Source organism: Aptenodytes forsteri, unplaced genomic scaffold, assembly GCF_000699145.1.
Source record: "Aptenodytes forsteri isolate BGI_AS27 unplaced genomic scaffold, ASM69914v1 Scaffold227, whole genome shotgun sequence".
NCBI classification, from domain to species: domain Eukaryota; kingdom Metazoa; phylum Chordata; class Aves; order Sphenisciformes; family Spheniscidae; genus Aptenodytes; species Aptenodytes forsteri.
The window spans coordinates 4209388-4222467 of NW_008795365.1; the positions used below are offsets into that span (position 1 = coordinate 4209388).

The 13080-nt window shown below is 35.8% G+C and overlaps 1 protein-coding gene across 1 annotated transcript; it reads right to left on the bottom strand.

The window, feature by feature from the left end:
- Positions 1-536: 536 nt before the first annotated feature.
- On the bottom strand, positions 537-12238 carry ABCE1 (ATP binding cassette subfamily E member 1). The gene is made up of 17 exons (XM_009280260.2): positions 12067-12238; positions 11669-11754; positions 11037-11134; positions 10525-10642; positions 8404-8541; positions 8166-8235; positions 6911-7007; positions 5640-5729; positions 4909-5030; positions 3999-4220; positions 3451-3510; positions 3308-3366; positions 3026-3136; positions 2780-2922; positions 2568-2690; positions 1314-1425; positions 537-1065 (listed from the first exon to the last, which is right to left on the bottom strand). Exons 1-17 carry the CDS (start codon positions 12167-12169, stop codon positions 1018-1020), a joined length of 1800 nt encoding a protein of 599 aa, XP_009278535.1. The 5' UTR covers positions 12170-12238; the 3' UTR covers positions 537-1017.
- Positions 12239-13080: the final 842 nt, after the last annotated feature.

The following is a 13080-nucleotide window of genomic DNA, read 5'->3' on the forward strand; positions in this document are numbered from 1 at the left end:
AGACAAGTAAGTAGGAACCCTCAAATATAGGCACTTTTCCCCCTGTCTCCCTGAAGGACCTTACTTGATACGGAAATTGATTTTTGACAAGCTATTATTTTTCATTTACCTTCATTTTTGTCTATAGTAAGGATCAAAGCTTTTGGCAAAAATAATTCTTGCATCTTACCCTTGTAAAAACTTAATCTTTCCATGGAAAGATGGCAGGTGCCCACACTTACAGATGGAGGCATGAGTTGGAAAAAACAGCCATTAACCTTTCTTCATTATGTAGGTTTAAGTTACAGAAGATTGAAAGGATTTCAGTCTTTTCTTTAAGACTTTATTTAACTGATTATTCTCCTGTAACTAGGTCTGAGAGGATGCAAAGGGACAGATGACTAAAAGAGGTGTCGGTATCTTCCTTTATATTGCTTGTACTCCATCTTTTGTGCGTTCTTTTCTATAGTGTGAGAAAAGGTGTGCGTGACAACATGATATAAATATACACACTTTTGAATTAGCAATTCAAGAATTGGACTGTGTCACAGAAGACATGAAAGTTAGGAGGATATTTATTTACGAAACCCTCATCCAGAGAGATTCAACCTTTTTAAAATAGGAGTCACGTCTGTAGCTTGACATTGTTGGTAAGCTTCCCTCTTACACAGAAAACAGCTTCAAAGCTTTTTAAAATGAGGAAGTGCAGTCAGTACTTGGTACATGAGTAGGATATATTGGATTGAAAACCTCCCTTCAATTTTGAAAAATCAGGAGACTCATTTGCACAATTTCAAGGTGGTCTATTTTGAAATTATTACACTGAAAATAGGGCTGTGTCACCAAAATATAGAAAGTGGCAGTTTTACTCAGACTAGGATTTACACTGCTACTGGTCTCAGATGTTACACGCAGCAAGAGATTTTAAGCTCCAAAAGATTAAGTGTTCTAAAACCTGATTGAGCCTTCTCATCCACAAATGTTTAATTCCAATATGCATTTCTAGACGCCAGTTACAAAGATGCTCAGATTCAATATTTAGTCATCCAGGAAAAAGTAGTTTCCGCTCTTCTTTTGTTCCACATCCTTGGGAAGAGAAAAAAGGTCAATGTTACTTGAAGTAGCCTTTGGCAGAATTGAACGTAGCTGAAATAAAGCCCCTTATCTAAACTCTTTTCTGATTACTTTCCTGATTACTCTCACTACTCATTTCACGTGCTGTTCTCCAGCACAGCAAAACTACCAGGTTAGTGTTCATTTTGTTCCTCGCTTTAAAACCTGGCTTCGCATTAAACAGTCATGGCTTCTTTACTGTAAAGGTGCTTCTCTCTTACCTTGATTGAATTGAGTTTGTTTATTCTTGGTCTGTAATTATTGGGGTCTCTTCTAAAAGTGATTTCAAGCTGAGATAAAAACTTATTCATTCCAGCCAAAAGAGTCTGTGGACTGTTAAGAGAGAAGAACATTCCAGCTAAATTTTCAGAAGTTCTATACTATGCAGATTACAGGCAGCTTTGATCTCCATCCTGAGCTCATCCAGGTCTGGTAACGCAAGCCTGAGCTGTATTTGACATACCAGGCTATGCTGCATTTTCAGTCAAATCACATCTCAGAGAAGAAGTCATAACTACTACTCTCATCTTCCAGCAGTATCTCGGCATGGCACTACAAGTCTTCAGACTGCTGCCTTTACATTCTTTTTACTTTGTATCCACACGTGTGCACCTGCTGGCACACTTTAGTTATTTAAATTCAAAGAAAAAAACAGTTGCACTATTAGCAAGACATAACGAAGATCGTAACATATACTGATGCTGAGAAACAGTTATGTGATCATGATTTTTTTTAATTCAAACCGTGTTCTTAGAAGGAATACCATCAAAACCAGGCTAGCAGCGTGTCGTAAACACACTGCTAGATCAATGTGTTTACTTCATCTGGCTCGCGTTAAGTACTTGGTAATTACACTGTTCTAAAAGCCTGGCTTCTAATAAGGTTGCTCAAAGTCTCTGTAATTTACATGAAATTACTTACAGGAACAGAAGTAGACATATCGAAAGGGACAGCTTTGAAAGAGTAAAACTCATAGGTAGTGTACATTATATGTTGCTGTCAAGACTTGCACTTCACAAGATTTGCATGCAGATGTACCCCTAGTACCCTGCTTGCTTTTAACACATCTGAAAGTTATTTTCCTAAGCATAGTTTACAATTGGTCCTTTTTTTCATTCCTTACAATCGATGCCACTTATTTGTTCTCCTCTGATTGTAATTTAATTGGTGTGCAGTTGCTTAACGCTACTTTAAGCCAGGAGCTGATGTTTTTGAGGGCTTGGTTACATTCTCCAACTGTGCCCCAACTCTGTGTCTATAGGCAGCCTCCAGGAGTGGGTCAATCCCATTTTCTTTTCCTCACTTCAAAACAAAAGCCAGAACCCTCAGGACACTCTTGGATCACTTTAAATGCAGCTTACATTTCCATAGGCAGGCATGCTTCACCTCCTTATTTTTGTTGATGCTTCTGATAAACAATTTATTTCTACGTTGTCCTCCTTTATCTTGCTTACTAATCCAAACGAGTCTCTTACCTGTTCGCAAGTGTGTTCTTGGAAGGAATGCCATCAAAAACAATCACACGATCAGCAAGATATGTAGCCATGATAAAATCATGTTCTACCACAAAAGCTGTTTTTTTAGCATGGAGAATGAAACTGAAATAGAAATTAAAAAAGAGCTGAATGTAAACTTACTGTAAAACTACTGAAAATTTCAGTTCTTCTTCCCATTGTGTATACTTTACCGTTTAATGACTCTTGCAGCCATTAGACGTTGTTCAGAGTCCAAATATGCTGAAGGTTCGTCAATTAGGTAGACATCTGCAGGTTTACCAAGACAAAGAGCTAATGCAACGCGCTGCAACTCGCCACCAGACAATGTTTGAACCTATTGGGGTGGGGGGAGGGGGGGGAATAAGGCCGTATTTAGTTCAGGTACAGGTAGAAAATTAAAGAAGAAAAGTTAGGATATTGTCTTAGGCAATTAATACCTCCTGGTCAATGATGTTTTCTATTTGAAGAGGTTTCATTACATCAGTTACAAACTGGGGGTGTGTATAGGCATCTCTGATCTTCTCATGCAGTAGCTGACGGACACTCCCCTATTAGAAGAAAAATGTTGCCACTCAGTTTTATGCACCACACCACAAGAAAACAAGAAGAAACAGAATTAATAGAGCTTTTTGTTCTGGGCATAAAGAAATTCTATCTGTGTACTATGAACATGCTTTTTGTAGCAAACACAATACTTAATAACTAAGGCTTAAACGTACTGTAGATTTAGGACTGATCTTCTGTGGTTTGTAGCTGACATTTAGAACCGGGACCTCACCTGTAAAAAGATAAAATTTATAGTGAAAACAAGAGCCTTTCCAGTATCTTCAAAATAGGTTTCAACTAAGGCATTAAGCGCTACCTCCTTCATCAGGCGTAAGTCTTCCTGCAAGCATTCGGATAAACGTAGTTTTGCCAGTTCCTAAAATAAAATGCAAGTTACATATGACTTCAGACTTTTTAGTAACTTAGACCTCTAACAATTAAGTCACTGATACAAAAAAATACAGACTTAATAAAGAATACATTTTAAAATTAGACCGCTTTGAGAATTCCTACATTCACTGCCAGCAAGCAGCACTTGCTATTACTTCCTTTTTCAAATGGAAGAGACCTCTAAAGCTACAATAGTCTAGACTTGGGGCCAAGCTCACCAGGTCAATCATCATCCTGCCAATCTCAGTTCTTAAAATGGGGTCACAGACAAACACAATGGCATCATTAACATTCAGTAACTTCAAGTTCCTGCTATTTAGAGAGCAAGCTCGTGGCGTGACATCTTCACTAGGAAACAAGCAGTTCAACCTGACTCAAAACCAGTCATTTTGAAGCCTGGCTCCCAGACTGAAAAAGGGCTTCAGGAGCATATTTAGGGCTGTAGAAGCAGTTTCCAGCAAGAATTGCGCTTACCGTTTTCCCCTAACATCACCATAATTTCAGAATCAGTGAATTCTCCAGCTACTATGGATAGTTCAAATTCTCCCATCTTTTTTTTCATTCCTGGATATTTGTACATACACATCTTTTTAACCTCTTCTTCATTAGCCGTCTCAGCCACTTTAAAGACCAGAGATGCATCTCGAAACCTTAGATTTTCTGTTGGAACATAGCCATCTAAGAAAATGTTTATGCCTACGAAGGGAGGAAAAAAGATCATTAAAAAAGGTCTACAACAAAGCAAGACAAGATGAATTGCAATTCTTGGCTGTAAATTCTAGTCAGTTAAGGAGAATGTTGGATTTTCAATGGCATGTTAAAAGAGGCCACAAAACCTCCTGTTTGAAAGTGTGTACGTTACGCAAATCGAATGAAGACAAATCTTACTGAAATTACAGAAAGGCTATAGAAGCTCTTCCTGAAAACCCAGTATGAGTAATGTGTGTAGGGTTTAAAGAAACTACTGCTCTTGGACCCATTCTCACAAAACCAGTTATAACTGAGTCTCAGTGCTACAAGTGCGGTCAATTCAGTTGAACACTACATACCTCTGTACTGTGCAAACTGTCTCCTGCCCTTTCTCTACTATTTATAGGGTCTTTTGTGTAACTCCACTGTTTACAAAACACCTGCAAGTATCAAAATTATGTCCATAGCAAGAGACAAAGGGCATTTCATAATTAAGACTTCTGGGTTGACTTACAAGTTTAGGATCATGTAAAACAGAAATTCTGCGCAAAATAAACCAGTAGTTTTTTTAGTTACTGAACTGTAACAGGAAGACGACATGTTCACATAAGAGACTACTAGCATTTTGATACCTTTTTTTTCTTCCATAGGATTTTTGTGGTATGTTTAAAAAGAGAAATATGGCAAGAATTACCTTCTCTTACGCTGAAAGGCATAGTAACAACACCATAAGCGCTTGGCACACCATACAGGCAGCAGATAAAGTCGGAGAGATAATCTAACACACTTAGATCATGCTCTACAACAATAATGTACCTGAAAAACAGAGCCAGAAGAGATGCTTTTACACCTCAATACAAAATATTTTTTCTTTCTTTCTTACTCTAGTCTTGCATAAGCAAAAGCTATCAACATGATTTTCATTTAATATGGTTTCTTAGCTTTATACTAAATAAGGACAGAGTTCAAATCTCTGATAAGCATTTTTTTTTTAAACTGTCCAATAAACAGACATTGTGAATGACAAGTTGAAAGTCCATCTTCAGTGTAGACTGGCAGCTTCTTTATGTACAGTAAGTGGAAGGATATTGATTGACTGGAGTGAAAAATACTTAGCACATTTTAAGAAGAGAAAAAAAAATCTTTGTGAGAAAGGAATGGAACAGCAATATTCAGGTGAAAAATAACCACCTGTATTTTCACATCCTTATTACAAAATGCTGAAATAGTACAGAAACTACAGGAAATAAGTTTCCAAAATGAAAGGTATAGAATATTACTGACTTAGAATATTTCAAACATCTATTAGTGTACCATCCTGAGAAGTCAGCACTTCTAGGGAGATGGACTGGATGTTTCTTCCCACTGTAAACAGTCACAGTCACATAATTACAGTCTAGCAAAACATTTAAAGTTTGTATTTACCTGTCAGGGTTTATTAAGGATCGAATAGTAATGGCAGCCTTCAAGCGCTGCTTGACATCTAGGTAGCTAGAAGGTTCATCAAACATGAAGCTAGCCCCAAAAGAAAGAATGAAGTCTTAGTGAATGCAAGCTTTCCACATATTCAAAACTAATACTAACATTTCAACCATTAAATACACAGAAATAAAAAACTACTATTATTTATATTGAGAAAGAGAGACAAAAAAATGAGAATTATGTACTGACACCTGCCTTGAATCTCTGATGACTGTCACACGAAATTGTTAAACAGTTTGAGTTAAGTATTACTTTGCCAAAAGCTCTGACAAAGTTATCAAATGTTACGAGAAATCAGCAATCAGTTAGGAATCCCATGCACTCAGTTCTGATTCAGCTTAAATTTAACATCAACTGAAAAGTGCGAAATACTTTAGGAGACTGGAAGAAGGACATCTTCCAAAAGAGAAAAACAAAACAACAAAACAAACAAGAAAACCCACCCAAAACCTGCACCAACCAAAAAAACCTCAGCCAAACAACCCTACCACAACCCAAACAAAAAAAAATTTTAAAAATCAGAACAAACCAAAAAACCCCAAACCCCCATAACCCTGCTGATCTCGCTTTCTTGGTGCCAAGGAGTCAGGAAACAGCATAGACTAGACAGTAATTTCCTGGTTGCAAGACAGGAGAAGAGGGACACAAGTTCCCAAAGGTGGGGAAGCATCTGTCCGTTTCTTATGCAGAGAGGCTAAATGAGGTATGCTGTCAAACAGGATACATTTATGTGGGATTAAGGAAAGGGTATGAAGGTGTGATGCTGAAATTTAACACTGGCCTCTGAAATTAGCTATTTCCAGTCAGACGAATTAAAGTATGAAAAACCCAGAGATTATATATGGAGTAAATATGGATCTCAGCTGCTGAGTTGGTAAAACCATTTTTTTTTAAATCCTTTTGCTTAAATACTTCAAACAAAAGTATTATTTCTAACAATAAATGTAAATTAGAGGACCATATTCTGAGACAGATTATTAGAAGCAGTGTGTAACAGAAGTAAATTAAACATACATATCAGCCTTCTGAATGCAAACAACTGCACAAGCAAATCTCTGAAGTTCTCCTCCTGAAAGGTCCTCAACATTTTTTAAATCCTTTTGTTTAAATACTTCAAACAAAAGTATTATTTCTAACAATAAATGTAAATTAGAGGACCATATTCTGAGACAGATTATTAGAAGCAGTGTGTAACAGAAGTAAATTAAACATACATATCAGCCTTCTGAATGCAAACAACTGCACAAGCAAATCTCTGAAGTTCTCCTCCTGAAAGGTCCTCAACATTTCTTTCTTTCAGATGGGTTAAGTCTGCAAATAAGTGGTTAATTTTAGATATGTTACAATCAACACAACAATTCATATTTATTACCTACAGAAACATGTATAATCACAGCAGACATCCTACACAGAGGAAAAAACAAGTAAAATAAGCGTTCAGTTTATATAGAAGCATCATAATGCTGTTTGTAAGTCACAGCAAGTTACGGCTTCTCTGCAGCATTAGCTGATTAATTTGTATGGCTGCTTCTTATCATGCAGAAGGATTACATTTCTATTTGTTTTTCCACCACGCATTTGGTAAAGACTTCTGGCCCTAAAAAGAAACTATACCAGTTTTAAAAGTGTTTCTTGTTAGAGCTGGCTGAAGAGTTCTGATTTTCAGGAAAATCTAGTCCCCCAAACGTTACAGCAAATGGGTGAAGACAGTATTTTCTCATCAGCTTTATGAACAGCAAATTTCACAAATATACTGTTTCGCTAGTAAGTTAAGTGGGACTCAGACCACGCTCTTGGTGGCACAATATTCCACAGCGTGGACTCAGACCACGCTCTTGGTGGCACAATGCAGCCCCACCTTTACCACCCAGATCTACCACAAAGAACCCTGTTGTCAATTTAGCAACACCTAAATTAACACCTAAATTTAGTAACAACTGAATTCAAAACACCTACAAAAATTTACCAGGGCTGGACTAAGCAGATGTTCTTATTAATGGCATTATTCTCAGAAGTCAGTATTAATCCCATTATAATTATCTATATACAGTGGAGGGGGGGGACACGGACGGGGAAGGTTTTTTTGTACTTGCATAGTCTTTTCTATATGCAATGGTTCTCACAAGAGGGGATGCTTAGGTTTTGCCAGAGTTGTAAGCAAGCAAGAGCAGCAGATGGTAACTGGAATTTTTCCAGATTTAAAAATAAATACTTTCTACCATTAAACAGAAACTGCATTAGATTCTGTTAACTAGCATGTTCCTATTAGTTTGCCTTTGCCACTAGAAAGTATTATTTGCATTGGTTCAGATACGCTTACAGCAAGCCCTAGGCTTTAAACTAAAGCATCTTTACTTTTTTTTTAATCGATATAATTTAAATCTACTACCACATTAGTAGTAACTTTATTTTTTCAGTAAATATGAATTTCTCAAATGCTTTCAAGTTTGACTTTACAAAATTACTTACCAAGCTGCTGACATACAACAGTTTGTGTCTTAGTTTCATCCTTCCTATCCAGGATTGATCCCACTGTTCCCTGCATGATAAATAATAAAGAAACCCCACAACATTATTTCAACATTAAAAATTTCAGACAGTAGTGGATTTTTGACATTGAATTATGCTGCTAAATAAAATCTTTAAACACAAGAGAAGTATTACAGGAGAAGCTCCCAACTTTCTGTTAGCTCCTGAAATTTCTCACCTTTGCAGCTTTAGGGATCTGGTCCACGTACTGAGGTTTAATGATAGCTTTCAGGTCATCTTCCAGGATCTTCGTAAAATAATTTTGTAATTCAGATCCTCGGAAATAAGTCAAAATTTCTTGCCAGTCAGGTGGATCCTGTGACAAAATTAAAGCCCGTGTCTACTTATACCATTCTAAAAACATCATAAAAAATATCTAATTTTAAAATTCCGATCAATACAGCAAATAGAATATGCTTGCAAGATTAAAAAAACAGCCTGGATAAAAGCTAGTTACCAAACTGTTATGTTGCCTCTGCAAAGTTTCCATTAAAAAAAAAAAAAGAAAAATTATAAAATTGCAAAATGGAGGGCAGAAGTTCAGATTTTTTTTTCCAGGTGTCACTAGCCCTTTCAAGAAAAAGCATTTTAAATTTGCACCTAGGACATCCAAAACTGTCCTTAGACAGTTAAGAAGCTACGAGTGAAACTACTTCATGGGGAAAACGATAGCATGGATTAGTGTAACTGCACTTATTAACTATCTGATCCAGCTAATCCAAAGGAAAAGGGTTGGACTGATAAAATCAACTTGCACAAAAAAAATTGGTCATTTTCTCTGCTTCTAGCAAAGATTTCCAAGGAAACAGAAGGAGAACACAAAGAAAAATGACAAAAAAAAAAAAAAAAGGAACTGTTCAGAGCCAAAATTGTTCAGAGCAATCACCCAGGAAAAAGTCCCAACTCGTACAGTTTCTTTTTACACAGCGTACTACTCTGAATGGTGCCGAGTTAATTATTTTGATGGTAAACAGTACGGAAACAAGAGCAACACAGCCATATTTCCAAACCAAGCAAATACACAGAGGAAATGGTTCATAAGTTTTAGAGCAGAAGCAACATGGAAGATTCAATTCATACCACGTGTTTCTGTGGTCATAATGATTTGGCTCTTCACAGGAAAGTCTGATTTTGGAAGCATGGTAATTCAATTAAGTACACATTCAGAAAGTCAAAAGTTTTGCTATTTCTGCAATACTACCACCTGAAACAAGGAGTCCACAAAATAATATAAACCAAACTTGAAAGAGAATGGAAAATGTAGCTGGGGAATGGTTATTTCTTTGTAGTTTTAAGTGGCAGCCATGAAATGAATAATTTATTAAACCGTTACAATTTTCAAGTAAAGAAACCGATGAAGAAAGTTTGAACACACTTGTTCCTACAAGTCCTTCTTGAAGGACAAAAGTGAGCATCACAATTCAATTGTCACCATGTAATTTGAAGGCGAGAAGGTGATAACTGAAATACTGTCTGATAAGAAGAGTCACAATAGTTACTATGTCTTTTCTCTAATAATATTCATTCTTTGGAGTAGTGCTAGGTAAACAAACCCCTGTAAATTATTTCACTGGCTGGCTGCACAGTTTGACTTAGTGTAAATACATAGGAAAATGGATTACGATCTCCCATGAAGACCAGCAGATTACAAGTTGTTCTATGTCTGGTTCTCAAAAAATACTATCAAAATTTCTGAGTATCTAGCAACATGAAGAAACTAAGGATTTTCAGAACTCAGTATTAAGAGTGTACAGTGGGAAATATCTTCAACAGCAACTTATGATAACGACATATTTTAAGAGATCATCTTCAAAAGAATCAAAGACAAAAAAGCCTAAAAGATCATAAGGATACATGGTAAGCGCTCAGACACTAGAGCTGTTCAGATAAAAACCATGTTGAACTTAGAAGAAACTCCAAAACTTGAGCTACTTAAATCCCTTGATGGGGAACAGGTAAATTGTGCAGGGAAAAAAAGCTGACATTTTTAAAGACTGGTATAAAAAAAAAACCCTTAAGTGTGACTTAAAGACAGAAACCTACCTCTGATATTTATCTTTAGTGAGTTACAATTATAATTAGTATCCTCATCTTTCTTGAAAGATATACAGAATTTGCAAAAAAGCCTTTGTTAACAACATCCTTCTACTATTGTTTCTGTGTGGAGTAGGTCACTGGCTGTTAATAGGGAAAGTGCCAATGTCATCACAAATTCTGTTGCGTTGACAGATACGAAAATTCAGTGAAAAAAATACAACCACAGCTATAATGCCAACTCTATTTTATTGCCGATACATACATCATATTTTCCAAGATTTGGCTTCTGTTTTCCTGCTAAAATTTTCAAGGCGGTTGATTTTCCAATACCATTGGTTCCAACCAATCCCAGTACTTCACCTGGACGAGGGATAGGCAGCCTGTACACAACATCAATAACTTTGGATTATGTTAATGCCATCAGACACCAACATTTGGTGGTAAAGTAAATGTTGCAACCTGTTTTCAGACTTTCTGATTATTTCAGCCTACTTTGTTAACTTGCCAATATATAATTCAAATTAAATCAATATTCCTTAAAAATAGAAGATCATAGAAAGACTTAAAAGCAGTCTGGTCTTTAAACAGGCGCTCTGTAAAATGAGCACTAAAATTTTATTTCATTATAATACTTTTTAATAAGAAAAAAGTAATTAACATTCAAAAAGGAAGCTACTGAGGTAATAACCAAGAACACCTTGATGTGCGCTATGTTTAGACTATCAAAAACTTGAATTTTTTGTCTCTTTTACATTGATTTGAAAAATAAAATACCTGTGAAGTTTGAAGGCATTGGCACAATATCTGTGTGTTGTTTCTTTCTCCAGGTTGCTAGGTAAGTTAACAATTGACAAGGCTGCAAAAGGACATTTCTGTAATTGAAATAAATTTATAGGTTACTAGTGCACACAAACAATTTATTAACAAAATGCTATGTTCTGTACTGTACCCGCTGTGCACTTAAATATTTTTAAAAGAACTTCTACCAAATTACTTCACTTTCATTTACATAGTCAACTTCCCAAAGAAGTTCTATACCACATTTTTCAAATTAAACAGCTCGCAATTTAGACTGTCAGTCTACAATACAAATAAGGCACACTGCCTGTATTTGCCAGCTCTTTTACAAAAACATCTTTCTACTGCTAGGTGTCTATCACCACAAACAAACCCAAACAAAATCAAACAAAAACAAAGCCACAAACAAAAAGTTACAACTCACACCCTGCAACCCAACCAGTTCAGTAAACTGACATGGTACTTCACTTTCTATAAACAATAACAGTTAACAAGGTCTGATTATTGAGGGAAACAAAATTGCTTTCTGAAGTTACAGTATGCATTACTAAATGTAACAGCATAGTAAGGAAATTTTATCACTTTAAATAAAGCAGCCTAACTTTTACCTTGATGCAAATACCACAACCAATACAAAGTGTTTCTGAGATCCATGCTATTTTGCTCTGTGATGTAACTTCTATGCAAAGTTTTCCTGGTGAAAAAGAATAAGATTAACTCAGGAAAGTTTCTGATGAATCAGAATTCTTGCCAGTACCACTAAATTCCACAGAGGAACATGTAACTGATTAACGTTCACTGAAGCTTCAGATCATCTGAAGACCTGAAAAGTGGCATTATTACTATGAACTGTTCATGCTTTCAGCGATACTTCTAAAGGCTTTAGGAAACGAAGCATGAATGATAAACAAAAAACTAACAATTATAAAAAACTAGCTCCTTCTAGTAGAACAGTATTTAAAGCTTCTCCAATTGCTTAAGTACTTTGTTAAATTACATCTCTTACCCATTCGAACCACAGGACAACTCTTCTTGCATTCTTGACGGCATTTCTTTGGCTTACACTTGTCATAGTTGACAATAGCAATTCTTGTTAATTTGTCTGCCATAATGCACAATTTAGGCTTAAACACATACACCAATTATGAAGAGGAGTAGTGGGAGTCTTCCAGATCTTAAGGAAAAAAAAAAAATCCGAAAGAGAACATAATTACTGACAGCACAGCGAAGAACATACATATCTGAAGTTATTACTAGCAGAGTTCAGAGATGAAAAAAGCAAAATTATTTGATTTTTTCCTCTTTTAAGCAAGATGGCAAACAGGGCAAAGTCTCAGATACAAGTAGTAAGGGTACTGATGTGTAAGTAACTGCACAAATCTTTAACATCAGCTTTCCATTCCATTACTATTTCTCCACTGTAAAATAAAGCTGTGATGATATCTGAGAATGTATTTGCTTCCAAGAAAAGCATGTTGTAGTATGAACAGAAGAATCTATACTGCTGCAAATTTCAGTTTCACAAGCTGCCTTGTGTAAAGTAACCTTGTTCAAATTGTGACTACAACTATTACTCCAAGAATCTGATTATAATATTCATTTTGCAAACTGTATGCCAGTAGTCTATATTAAATGATTAAAATACTGTAAATTTAAACCAGTTTTCAAAGTGAAAATTTGTAGTTGAATATAGAAAAGCAATCCAGGCAACGTGAGCAGACATACATGATGATGTTTGATACTTTTACCTTGAGCTTCCTTAGTATTTTAATACCTACGCTTACATTCTGCATTTCCTAATACGGTATCAATGACTATAATATATTCCAAAAAGTAAGCAAGATTCCTTATAAAATTACTTTATTTTTAGAAGAGAAAAAGTCTTGGAGTACTAGACGATTAAATATTCCTGAAATCACAAATAAATGCACTCAAAGAAGTGAAATTACTGCTTGTATTCCTCTACATAACTGTCTCTTCCCTTGCTTAGATATTAGTAATGCACATGGACAAGCACTGG